This window comes from Equus asinus, chromosome 6 (assembly GCF_041296235.1).
Source record: "Equus asinus isolate D_3611 breed Donkey chromosome 6, EquAss-T2T_v2, whole genome shotgun sequence".
Taxonomy (NCBI): domain Eukaryota; kingdom Metazoa; phylum Chordata; class Mammalia; order Perissodactyla; family Equidae; genus Equus; species Equus asinus.
In genome coordinates, this window is record NC_091795.1 from 11,816,367 (window position 1) to 11,830,440 (window position 14,074).

General features: G+C 38.3%; 1 protein-coding gene across 1 annotated transcript in view; it reads right to left on the bottom strand.

Annotated features, from left to right (window-relative positions):
• Positions 1-2,958: 2,958 nt before the first annotated feature.
• The window catches only part of TMEM182 (transmembrane protein 182), a 49,379-nt gene continuing 38,263 nt past the window's right edge, over positions 2,959-14,074 (bottom strand). The window contains exon 5 of the mRNA XM_014854124.3: positions 2,959-5,019. Coding sequence (XP_014709610.1) covers positions 4,799-5,019 — 221 coding nt within the window. The 3' untranslated portion in view covers positions 2,959-4,798. The remainder of the gene's footprint in view (positions 5,020-14,074) is intronic.

Sequence of the window (14,074 nt, forward strand, 5' to 3'; positions counted from 1 at the left end):
CCCACTAACCACTAGGACAAGCATGCAAGGGCATAAAGATAAAAGGGGCTCTCTTTTTCAGCAAACCTTAAGAACTCAGATATGCCTGAGACAAATATTTGGATATATGTACGTGCACATATAATGTAAATGTCAGATTTCTTATATACATACATATATACATTATAGATGTACAAAATATTTTTATAAATATGCATACATTATGTATATATGTGCATGTATTCAGATGTATATCTATTGACAAACACATGTATAGTTTTATCCAGATCCATATATACATATGCATACAACCATATATGTACATACACACACAGGTTCATCTAACTTTCTGTTTGACATCTCTCCAGATATTCACATACACTCATCAAGTTCTTGAGAAAAAAACGCCTTTTGTAATTTTGGGGTGGGTGTTGAAGACAATATATCAATATTTCTTATAGTGTCTTTGTATATGCCACACCAAAATATGAAGCAATAAGCATTATTCTTTACATATCACTCTTTTTTAAGCTATAATGTTTAAATACCTATTTGCTTAGATCATTTTCAATGCAAATGTTCTTTACAAGCACTGGTGAATTTTTTAACAGCGGCAGTCTCTTTTTAAAATGAATGAAAAAAGAAATGCTAAGAAAAGAAAAAAGGAATTGCCCTGTAAAGGGGGAACCATCTACATTTCCAGTGAATTACATCACAATAACTCCTGGACTCCCAGGAGAATGAGAATATAAAAAATATTAAAATTTTTGCTGCGTGTGTACTTATTTTATCCCAGTGAGTCTCTCCCCCCATAAATTATCTACATAAAACTCAGGATCAGTGTAGGATGCCAATGACTCCAACCACACATTTCATAAAGCCAGTTTAGACTATTTGTCATTTGTGCAAAGCAGAATAATCATCATTACTTGAAAAATTCAAAATCACTCATTTATTTACTTATAGATACTTTATAGATAAATTACATATATGTGCCGAATAGAATTATTAGACACAGCGTATGATTCTTTATATCCGGAGGTAGTTCAACTGTCCAATTGCCTCTTCAACTTTTCGTAGTCATAGCTACACACTAGCGGGAAAAATGGCCCTGCCCAAGCCACAGTGGGACTCAGTGCCTGTCCATTGTCATTTGAGACTTGTTCTCTGGAATACTTCCCACCCCCACAGACTGGCCCAGGCTGATGTTAAAGTTGCTGAAAATAGAGCTCCTAGCACCTGCCTTGGTTGGCTAGTTCAGAAACTCTAAGCTCTAACTGCACATTTTTCTTTCCTTCCTCTTTTCCTGCTAACCAGGTTAAATGTTCCCTTGCTTAGTTTATGCTTATTATAATACGCATGATGTTAAACATGTCCCCACCTCCTTGGTTTTTAACATTTCTAATATACTGTCTTAAATTTTTGTTGGAATTTCTCTACACTTGATCATCATGGAGGAAATATTTAACTCCTTCAGACAATGAACAAAAATTTAGTTTCTATTTCATCTCTTTTGTATGAGCCCCCCATTCCTGGTAGAGTCTCATCAAAATTGAATTGGGGACCCAGCTTCTTACTCATTGATATATTTATTGTCATGTAACCCCAGCACTATTGGTCTTTCCCCACAATGCTACCCACCTGCGGGCCCATGTCCAGCTTATGTTTACTAGCATCCATACCTGCCAAACCCTTCTGACATTCTAAGTCTCTTTGTAAGCCTAATTTGGTTACTTTCATGGAAATATAAATCAAATTATGTGTTGAACTGAATAGACCATCATCAATTGAGTAAAATAGTTAAAGTGGCACTCAGGGAAACACAGCTCTATTACTGTCCCCGGAGAAAATGATTTTTTAAAATTTGCTTATCTCAAATATATTGATTTCTATCATTCACTTTATCTCTTTCTACCCAAACTTATCATTGTAACACAACCATGTAAGCATTAACGATAGATGGATAATCACCAAATACTGACGCCCCCTCTATCATATACCCTGATAAGTGGCTTTACTCTTCAAATTCAGTAAATGTGTTTCATAGATTAGTCATTGAAGTGACTCCATGACCAGCAGGCGCATGTCTAATAGCATTTTATTTTATTTTTTTTTAAGATTTTTTAAGATTTTATTTTTTCCTGTTTCTCCCCAAAGCCCCCCGGTACATAGTTGTGTATTCTTCGTTGTGGGTTCTTCTAGTTGTGGCATGTAGGATGCTGCCTCAGCGTGGTCTGATGAGCAGTGCCATGTCCGCGCCCAGGATTCGAACTAACGAAACACTGGGCCGCCTGCAGCGGAGCGCGCGAACGTAACCACTTGGCCACGGGGCCAGCCCCGTCTAATAGCATTTTAAAGCCCTCCCCTCGGCCCCCACATTGAACACCATCATTCAGCTTCTCTGCATGGTTCTTCCAGCCAGTTTCAGAGCACGTGCTACCAGATGCCCGACTGAACTAAAGCCCCTGAACAAATACAATGTGGAGAGACCACGGCTGTCACCAAGGTCCACGGGCATAACTCACTGCCCTCTTATTTCACTCTTTCTAGAAAGGCCACCTTATCTTCTTTGTTAAATCAAAACTTTATGATGCAAAATCAACCCTCTTAAAAAAGATTTTATCACTTTGGAAGCTTCTGAAAATTAATCGATATACTGAAGAGAGAAATATAAGGAGACACGCTTTCCCAACTCAGATAGAAGGCTGTTACGAGAATACACTGCATATCTCTGCTGTTTTTAAGGATATTTTACTCCTTGACATAGCAAACACAACTCACCTTCCTTCCTTCCGTGGATTGCTGGTAAGTAGATCAGGAAATGCGTTTGAATTAATGTGATTGATGCATTACAACGAGGAAATACTTCTGAAGTGTGGATCTGTGTAAAAGTGTCACACACATCACATAGTCAGCCAATTGCCTTGTGAGAAATATACGGTAGCCGCACAAGGGTATTAGAAAGTGAGGATAGCCATCTGAAATTTATAAATATTCAAACCTTTACTGAAAGCAGCTCATATGTGAAATTTAAATGACATATAATACACCAGAAAAAGGCTCTATTCCAAAGTTCTACAAAAAGGAATTGTATTTACAGATGACATGAACTAATCAAATACATCTAGCATTGTCTGGAAAAGCTTAACGGCATGCCATAACTTAATATCACAGTCAATATGCATAACAGAGCTCATAATTATTTTTCTAATAATCAAGCCAAAAGCAAAGAAATAAATGAAGCAATATAAAAATGAAACAGAAAAAGACAAACACAAAGGAAAGTACCACAAAATCTTGTGTGATATAATTGAAATGGCTTGAGAAACCAGTTAAACCCCTAAGGCTTTGTGGGGTTTTTTTTTTAATTACAGGCAAGTCCGGTCAGTAAATACCAAACTGCCCTCATGATTCTGTAGATAGCTCGTACCTCTGCTCTTCCTCCAGAAATTCCTCCCATTGAAGCAAGGTTTAATGGAAAGTATGGGATGTGTAGAGAATACTTGGGCAATTTCTCCACCACAGGAACAGCTGGATGGAAAGCAAAACAGTCCCTCTATCGCACAGCATCTTCTAGGTGGTCACTCTTCATTTACCTCTGAGTCCTGTCTTTGGTATTCACAACAGCTGCGGAGGCAAATGCCGCCCCCGGAACAAAGCCCCTTACCATGCGGGTTCTCTGTTCCTTCACTAACACCAAACTCCCGCTCGGGGGGAGGCTTCCAAAATGCAAATACGACCTAGATTTCTCAGATGGATTTGATTTCAATCAAAATTAGTGCCAAACAAACATCTTTGATATGCAAAATGTCTACACTAGTAAATAATAAAGAATTAGACCCCTCAGTCCCCTCGCTCAACTCCCCTGCAAAAAGTTTTCTTCCAAGAGGTTAAAGGAAATAGCAGGTCTGTAAATGTTAATATACCTATTGTAAAGAAGAAGAAATTGAAGGAAAACAATGAAGGGAATCAAATGATCAAAAAAGTACAACCCATGAAATCTTGGGAAAAGTTCATTATTTCATAGTCTTTAATAAAACGAGATTATCCTCATATGGAAGTATTTTGAAAGTTTATAGCTAGTGCATATTAAAAGCACATTTCATCAGTAAATTTTCACATGCTGAACATATTAACAATATAATTTTAAATGGGAATTTTAAAATACCAAATAGAATTATGTACTAAGCTAAGGTGCTTGGTTTTTACACATTTTACAGTAAACTGGAATAAGTTCACGTTGTCAGTTTTGTTGTGGCCCATTTTAACTAATGAGTTTGCAGGGCTCTTGCTACAAGAACAACTTCTACCTATTTTTAAATAATGAATAATTAGGCCAGGTGTCAGTGAATGTGGACGTGGATATGTACATGAGTAGAGAAGAAATGGAGTAAATTCTCTGAAAACATTTGTTTTCTGTCCTTAATTATTGTGCAAAGATTTTTTTTTAAGAGCAACAGAAGCAAATGCCAAGGATGCTTTCAATCAAATCCTGATTTGCCCCAGGTGATGGTATTATGCTCTTACCAGGACTTTGCAACCTGCAAGAACTCACACAAGTGCAATGAAAGGGAGGCCCACGTTACCTGCTCCCTAAAGAACCAGAATCTTGATAACACTTTGAGAAGATGGACGCTTGTTGGTCTCTGGAGAGATTCTAGGACCTTCTTATTAGAGGAAATGGCAAGTAAAATGGTTAATTCAAATAGCAACTAAAAAGTTACATCAAGTAATTCTACTCTGGGATGACTGAAACAAAATGAAAAAAATATGCTCTGATTTAAAATCTCCCAAGAAAACACCGGTGGCAACAGTTGGATTAGTGATGTATCTGAATATGCCGTCCAACAACTAGAAATAGTAACCCAGCTAGCAAAGAAAAAAATATCCCTGCTGGGGCCAGAAAAAATGACCAGCCATACAGAACAGAAGGGGTGAAATCCACACAGTCTTTCATTTTCATGTTTTTGTAGCTTTCCATGTCAGCCACCGCCTGGACCCAGATGACATATAGCATCACCACCAGCGAAAACAGGATGCCTGAGAAGGATAAAACAAAAGACCTTTAGCCTTTCTGAAGATGTTTTCCCAAGAACACTAACCAATCATTTGCCTGATGATGTGTCTCTCAAAATGTGATTCCAGCACACCCTTTATCTTTAATTTTCCAGACATTGAGGTGAGGGCCATAGAGAACCTAAGAACAATGCAACAGCTGACATGTACTTATTGAGTACTTACTGTGTACCAGACACTGTGTTAGGTGCTTGTGAACATGAGTCAAAGATCCTTGCCCAGTGGAACTTATTTTCTAATGTTTGTCCATCTTTACCGTATGCCTGGTGTGCAATGAGCACTGTATTACATCATTTCTTTCAATATATACAATAAACTGGCAAAGTAGGTACTATTAACCCCAAGCTTTAAGTATGTGTAAACATAGCTAGTAGTTTTCAGAGCTGATTTTCAGCTCAGGTCTTTCTTTTTCTTTTTTTTTTTAATTTTTATTTTTTTCAGATGTACATCATATTTCAAATTCTGTATACATTACATCATGTTCACCACCCGAACACTAATTATAGTGCATCCCCTCACAGGTGACCCAAATCACCCCTTTTGCCCTCTCCCCTCCCCCCTTCCCCAATGGTAACCACCAGTCCAATCTCCAATGCTATGTGATTTTTTTTTTTGTCGTTTTTATCTTCTACTTATGAGTGAGATCATATGGTATTTTACTTTCTCCCTCTGTCTTATTTCGCTCAGCATAATACCCTCAAGATCCATCCATGTTGTCACAAATGGCCGGATTTCGTCATTTCTCATGGCTGAGTAGTAGTCCATCGTGTATAAATACCACATCTTCTTTATCCATTCGCCCCTTGATGGGCACCTATGTTGCTTCCAAGTCTCGGCTATTGTGTATAATGCCGCAATGAACATAGGGGTGCAAGTATCTTTATGCCTTTGTGTTTTCAAGTTCTTTGGATAAATACCCAGCAGTGGAATAGCTGGATCATATGGCAGATCTATCCTTAATTTTCTGAGGATACTCCAAACTGCTTTCCATAGTGGCTGCACAAGTTTGCACTGCCACCAGCAGTGAACAAGTGTTCCCTTCTCTCCACATCCTCTCCAACATTTGTTGTTTCCTGTCTTGTTAATTATAGCCATTCTGACCGGAGTGAGGTGATACCTCATTGTAGTTTTGATTTGCATTTCCCTGATAGCTAATGACGTTGAGCATCTTTTCATATGCCTGTTGGCCATCTGTATATCTTCTTTGGAAAAATCTCTGTTCAGATCTTTTGCCCATTTTCTAATTGGATTGTCGGTTTTTTTGTTGTTGAGCTGTATGAGTTCTTTGTATATTTTGGATATTAACCCCTTATCTGATATGTGGTTTGCAAATATCTTCTCCCAATTGTTAGGTTGTCTTTTCGTTTTGTTGATGGTTTCCTTTGCTGTGCACTTTCTAACTATTGTTATAGCATTATAATAGAGCTAACCAGTGCTGCAGTTAAATATGGCAATGGAAATAGGAGCCAAGGTAAGTACCAAACCAGAACAGAGATGAAAGCACTGAACTACAGTCGTGCGCAGCATAACGATGGTTCAGTCAACAATGAACTGTGTATGCGACAGTGGTCCCATAAGATTAGTACCATACAGCCTAGGCGTGTAGTAGGCTATGCCATCTGGGTTTGTGTAAGGACACTCTATGATGTTCAAACAATGACGAAATCGCCTAACGACACATTTGTCAGAATGTAACCCCATCAAGTGATGCATGACTACAATGTAAAAGAATATACATGATTCTTTAAAGTTGAAACATATATGCCGAAGATTGATTACAGCATAAAGGAAATATTGCCTTGAAAGAATGAGGGAGGGGGCCGACAATAAAAGATTCTGTGGAACACAGAAGCGCAGGTTTGAGATCAAGAGCCTTATTAAACAAAGGAAAGGAAGGAAGAAGGGAGGGGAGGGAGGGAGAAAGCAAGGAAGAAAGGAAAAACAATGCTTAGACACTAACTAGAGGGCAACATCACAATTTATCAATAGTTTCAGTGTAACTGTAATCCACCTGTTCAAAAATGCTGCTAAAATTATAAAAGTAGAGAAAGTATTATAGTGTTGGACCCTTGACCTTAACAAGGAATATACAGAGGAGCATAATGAATGCTCAAATTTGAGACTACCACTAAGTATAAAGTATATAGTTTTCCATGTGACTGTGACTGCAATAACAGAAGGGAGCGATCCCAGCGCTCTGAGCCTCAGGAGAGTCAGCTAAGCAGGTCCCACATACAAGCCACACAGCCCGAGGGGTTCAAATTTGTCCCTCAGCAAAACATACTTGAGGTCACTTGCTATTTGTCTAAAAGTTCAATCAAACATGTCAAAGATCTATAATAGATTTTGAATTAATAATTAATTATAACTTTGAATAACGGATGGAACCCTCAGGTATAAAATCTCTATATTCTAATTGCTAGTCTGTCTGAAAGGCAAACATGGCCCTGTGACCAGGAGCAGAGCCAGAGGCATCACAGCAGGAGAGAGGAGCTTTTAAGAGCCTAGCCATCAATTACCCCTCTAGGTTAATTGTGCTCACACAGTTTTTGGGATGTGCTCTCTCTCGGGCCATCAATTTCATAAAGAATCTTGAGAAGTAAACACAAAAGAAGGCCTCATAAATATGTCGAGGTGTGTCAGTATCAGAGCTTAAACTTTCTCATAATCATGATACAAGCTACAGAGCAATGAAGAGTCAACCTGGACGCTTCACTAAGAAGAAACATCCTTCACACCGTGGTCTCTAATGTAAATGCAAATACTGGAGCACGGAATAGAGCAATTTAACCACTGAACAACAACTCTATCACAGAGAAATACTAAAGTCATAGCCGGCGAGCATACTCCTTACAGAGCCGTACCTCAGATTTTGACAACAATATGGCAATGCCATGTGTTGTCTAGCAACTGTGTGCATTTCAATACGCTTTTTCAGCAGATATATATAGACAGTGTTCTCTGCTAATGGAAAGGTTGGCTTAGTTATTTGCATGCTATTTGCCTTATGCAAACACACTGCAAACCTTTGTTATTATTTGTTGATTTGGTTTTTATCTTCCTTGTATCACGTGAAGCTCTTGTGCTTTCAGATATTTTTATAAAAAAAAGAAAATTGCCTTTGGGAAAAACCAGTAGCCTCATACACAATTTTTCAAAAGTTGCAAAACCTATCACTGAGTTTAGAGTATTTAAAAAGATGCATTGGAGGTAATCATGTAGATGAGTCTTAATAAGGAAGAATTAACTTATATATAAATATTACTGTCATTTGAAGAGCAATTACATCCTAAAAGCAATAAATAATAGGTGTTTCTATCACTAGAGTCTTTAACTTGTTCACTGATTGAAGATGCAGTCCATTATTTAATTCATATCACATCAATTTATGATTATATCTTACCCATGGGGTAAGACAGTGTTTTCCGGGGCTGGCCCGGTAGCGCAGCGGTTAAGTTTGCACGTTCCGCATCTCAGCGGCCTGGGGTTCGCCGGTTAGGATCCCGGGTGTGGACATGGCACCACTTGGCACACCATGCTGTGGTAGGCATCCCACATATAAAGCAGAGGAAGATGGGCACGGATGTTAGCTCAGGGCCAGGCTTCCTCAGCAAAAAGAGGAGGATTGGCGGCAGTTAGCTCAGGGCTCATCTTCCTCAAAAAAAAAAAAACACAGAAGACAGTGTTTTCCTACCCATTAAATTGCCAATGTTTTATACATATGTGTGTCAGTGTGTGTGTGTGTATATGTGTGCAGAGAGACAGACAGAGAGAAGGAAAATGAAGTAACAAACATGGGGAAATTATTTACACCAAAGGCCAAGGGTTTAGCTGATATGGCACCAAGAATTTATGATGGGAGCCTGCATGAGGTATATGGCTAAGAGAGGAGTCAGGATACTGTTACATACAGGTAGACTGATCAAATAAATAAACGTATTGAGGCTAATTGCAGTCACGTTCTTCACTGCCTGAAATAGAGTTACAAATCTGAAAAGGGGGACAGCTAGAATGAACTCTATGGTATTTGTTTGTAATTGAATGTATCAGTGTGGATTTACAGTTTTAGATAGATAGGTAGATAGATAGATAGGTATATATATAGATAGATAGATAGATAGATAGATAAATGAATGAATATAGAAGAAAAAGTGTGTGTGTTTTAAAATATATACCTAGATATATTTCCTAATTCTGTTCCCTGAGAGGGTCTTGGAGCAACAACACCTCAGCAGCACGGAGGACACCAAGTGTCCAGATCATGGCTTCTAAATACCAGAAACCAGGGTGTCTCAAAGAAATAGTTGAATCCAGGCTGGGACAGAAAGTGATGAGTCTGGAATGTCTTGTTATACCAAATAGCAAAAACATGCTCAAAGGATAATGGGGGTGTTTCAGAAGTCAGTTTGATGGTGCTTCCCTGAGCCAATTCTGAGACCATTTGATTATCAAACAAATGATAGTGCCATATTATATCTCATTGAATAAAATAGATTGAATCCATGATCCCACAGTGATATAAATAAATGAATGAATAAATAAGTGGGGAGAAGAGAAAGCTTTTCCTTACAGAATGCTAACTTATAAATGTAGAAGGAATAGTTGAATTAGAAATCACCATTTGGGAATCATTTAAGTTACAATTAATTCAGGCAAGAAACAAAAATGGATGCTAAAACTAGTGGATGCAATTTAGATGAGAAATAAATATTTACAGAGGCTCAAAGTCTCTTGCCACAAAACACTTATTAATTGTAAAGGGGGAATACTAACTTTATACTAAAGAAACCTGGCAAATACCACCTTACTCAAATGATCCAAGTTAACATCACCAGTGACATGACAAATTGATGTTACCTAACACCTCATGAGATGCAATGAGCAGAACATAGCATCACTGCTATGATACGGCAGCCAAAAATGAAAAGCCTAAATCCAATCATGAGGAAACATAAGACAACCAAATTCAGGAACATTCTAGAAAATTGCAGGCCTGTACTCTTCAAAAGAGTCAAGGTCATGAAGGTTAAAGAACTTATTCTGGTTTGATGGAGACTCAAATAACACACCAACTAAATGCAAAGCATCTTCCAATACCAGATCATTTTATTATAAAAGATATTATTGGAACAATTATTGAAATTTGAAAGGAGTCTCTGGGTGAAGGGACTTGCAACTTCTACGTAAATCTGAAAATATTTCAAAACAAAAATAAAATGAATGACTCAAAACAAAAGTGTAGTAGAAGTCTAGGGCTATGTGTGTTGGAAAATACATACATTGTGGGGATGGGAGGAGAGTACGTGTGTTCATACACCAGAAAGATACATCTTCTTTTGGTGGGATATTGACTAGTAATGAATAGTAATATTATTGGTTTGGTCCACCTACCAAGTGGAGAGTCTTCTCTGGGGTAATATTAACTCTATGGAAAAATCTTAATTATTATCCCTTGGTACCTTAAGACCCTCACTCATAAAGACATAAGCAATAACTCTCTTGAGCAACAAGTGAGTTACATTTCAAACCCACTTGTCAGATTGATTTCAGCAGGAATAGAAAATATTGCTAATATTTAGGCAATAATTTGTAATGAAGTTATATTTAAATTTGGTCATATATTTTGAATGCACAATTTATTTCCAATGAAATTTTATAATACCTATTTTTTGAAGTCCAACAAAAATTCATAAAAGAGCTCACTGGAGGCATAATCAAAATATGGTTCCAGATCCCATGAAGATTTGTGATCATAAGAAAACCAAGGATGAATGATTAAGTCACACCAACAACACACGGTCTCTTCTCACCAGCCGTGTGGGGAAGGGCCATACAAGCTTATGATTTGGCATGGATCCTCTCACAAAGTTGAAAACTTTTCCCTCCAAATATCATCAATTCAATTTGGAAAGTACTTTTTCTGAAACAAAGGTCACATAAAATTTAGTCACAAATGGGCCAGCCCTGGTAGCCTAGTGGCTAAGTTCAGCCTGCTCCACTTTGGCAGCCTGGGTTCAGTTCCAGGCCACAGACCGACAGCACTGGTAGGTCAGTGGCCATGCTGTGGTGGCAGCTCACATTTAAAAAAAAGAGGAGGATTGGAACGGCATGTTAACTCACGGCAAATCTTCCTCAGGAAAAAAAACACTTAGTCACAAAGGGCCATTAGGAAGGTAACTGCTAATGATAAACAATATGGAAACAATCATAATATGGAAACAAAAACAAAAGAATTTCCGAAGCACCAAGTCACAGACTGAGAAATCAAACTGCGTGTCCTCAATATTTCACAGAAACGAGAATGGAAAAAGAAGGCATACTATAAGGATCTGTTATATCATATTATAAAAACCCAATTTAAAAACATATTTCTAGGGAAAAGTTAGCCACAGCGATGAAAACTTCCTTCTTCAAAAGGGCAGTCAAATGTCAAGCCCCTATATTCTTGCCTTGAAATACATAAACTTGTATTTAAAAAAAAAGCCTTTTGGGGGCTGGCCCCGTGGCTGAGTGGTTAAGTTCAAGCGCTCTGCTGCAGGAGGCTCAGTGTTTCGTTGGTTCGAATCCTGGGCGCGGACATGGCAGGGCTCATCAAACCACGCTGAGGCAGCGTCCCACGTGCCACAACTAGAAGGATCCACAACGAAGAATATACAACTATGTACTGGGGGGTTTGGGGAGAAAAAGGAAAAAAATTTTTAAAAATCTTTAAAAAAATAGCCTTTTGGAGTTACTGAAAACCAATAATCTTCATCTTTAAGTGTTTAGACGTAACTAAACTGCCTTTGAAACATGCTTTAACACCTTGAACCATGGGCAGTTATTGGCTGCTTGGGGAAGAATGATAAATTCAGGCTGATTCATTGGCCTCTTTTAGTCATGCTTCCACACAAATTCAGTGGCAACTCATTTCAGCCTCCAATGGGCATGGGAAAGGCCACAGAATTCCATAGTCAAAAAAATGCACTACAAAGGAAGTTAAAGTGAATAGTAAATTAGAATCAGAAAAATTCGTCTTTTCTCTATCTGGAGGACACACAATCTAATAGAGCAATACACAGCAAGGGCATCTACATAGAACTAGAAAGTAGGCTTCATAAAATTTTAGGGACGACAGCATCAGCTTATGCATTGTGTCTATTTGCAGAGGATGAAAACGAAGTCTGCTGTAGTTAACCGTCTAAGCACGACTGAAAGTTTAGCCTGCGGCATAATTCAAACCAAAACCCTGATAGCAGGTGCAACTCGTTAGGCTGAAGACATTTGAAAACATCCTACAACAGGGAAAATATTCCAAGAAGGTGGTGGGAGACCATGTTTCTTTTCCAGGTCGAGCTCACTGGAAGGCAAGGGGAGAGTTCCTACTCGCTACAGAAGGAAAAAGTCTGGAGCATGAGTAAGAGAGTAAGGATAGCAGCATTCTTGGAATGGTAAGCCTACATCTGACACGCCCAGAAGAAGGAACAGAAAGGAAACTTGATAAGCTATGTATTTACTATCAGTTTCTAAAAGGAAACATAGCAATTCATCAAGAAATACATAATGAGTGCACAGAAGATGTGCACAGGACACTGAACAGCATAACTGACAACATCCCCACAAGGGGATTTAGCAGAAGATACACAAATAGTCTTCACATAAATATTTCTTAAATTAGCCCATACTAGTATTTGAAGGTATTATATTAAGTTTCAATGGTTTGAAGGTTTTACTAATGGGTAAAAATCATTCCAGATTTCTTGTTTCTCTTTCTCATTCTTTTAACTGAGGTATAATTTACATAGAACAAAATGTACCAGTTTTAAGTGTACGGTTTGATGAGTATTGACAAATGTAGACATCAGTGTAACCACAACCCCGTTAACAATAGAACATATTCATCACTGTCACTCCAGAGAGGTTCTTCATGCCTCCTCACTAGCCCACCCCCCCCCCCGCCCCCCCGCCCCCCGCAACGCATCTGTCACTCTAGCATAGTTTTGCCCTTAGAACTTCATGGAAATGAAATCACGACAGTACGCAGTCTTTTGTCTCTGGCTGTTTCTACACAACATGATGACTGAGAATTCACCCATGTTGTTGCGTATGTTAGCAGTTCACTCCTTTTTACTGCTGAGCAGTGTTCCATCACATGAATATACCACGTTTTGTTTATCCATTAATCTATTGGTGAACATTTGGGTTCTTTCTAGGTTTTGGCTATTATGAATTAAGCTACTATGAATATTTTGGTTTGTGAAGTTCTAACTCAAACATAGAGTCATGAAATGACGGATACATTTCCTTACATAAATGGTTTGAAAAGAAAATTGGCAACAAAATCTTTTTCTGAAACACCATCTTATACAAAACGGATGAAATGGCGCTGGGCTCGCTGATGCTGTGGCCGTGACCTGAGGCACACCTGCTCCAGCGTACCTACTATACGCTGATAGACTTGCTAAGTGCTGCTAAGAACACGGTGTTTTAAAAAAAGACACTGCCTTACCTTATGTTCCTCAAACATTAACTTTGTCAACAAAACTTGATTGTTGTTCAATAGCGGTCACTGGGCAATTAAACTCTCCAGGTGCCTAGAGCACAGGGATCTTTTGTGACTGGTTGTTTTCAGTTTTTTAATTCATTTTTTTAACTTTGTGTATTATTCAAAACATATAAAATATGACACATAAGTGAATGTCATGAAGTTTCGTTATAACATGAACCCCTGTGAACCGCTCCCCACTCTCGTACCGCTTCTTTCTGGGATCCCTTTGGAAAGGGAGCCGTCCCTCAGCTATTTAGGGAGCATCTCGAGGCTTTAATTCAGAGGATAAAAATTACAACTCAGGAGAAAGAGCTAGACTCTCTCTGAGAATGCGCAAGAGATTTAAGGTGTTGGGATGAAATCATACTGTTCCCTCATAATCTGGATGACACACTCAGAAACAACTTTGGATAATATCTGCAAATTAAGTTATAGTGGGCTCATTACATTTATTTATGTATTTTAAAAGCATAAAGCGTTAATGCATTACAT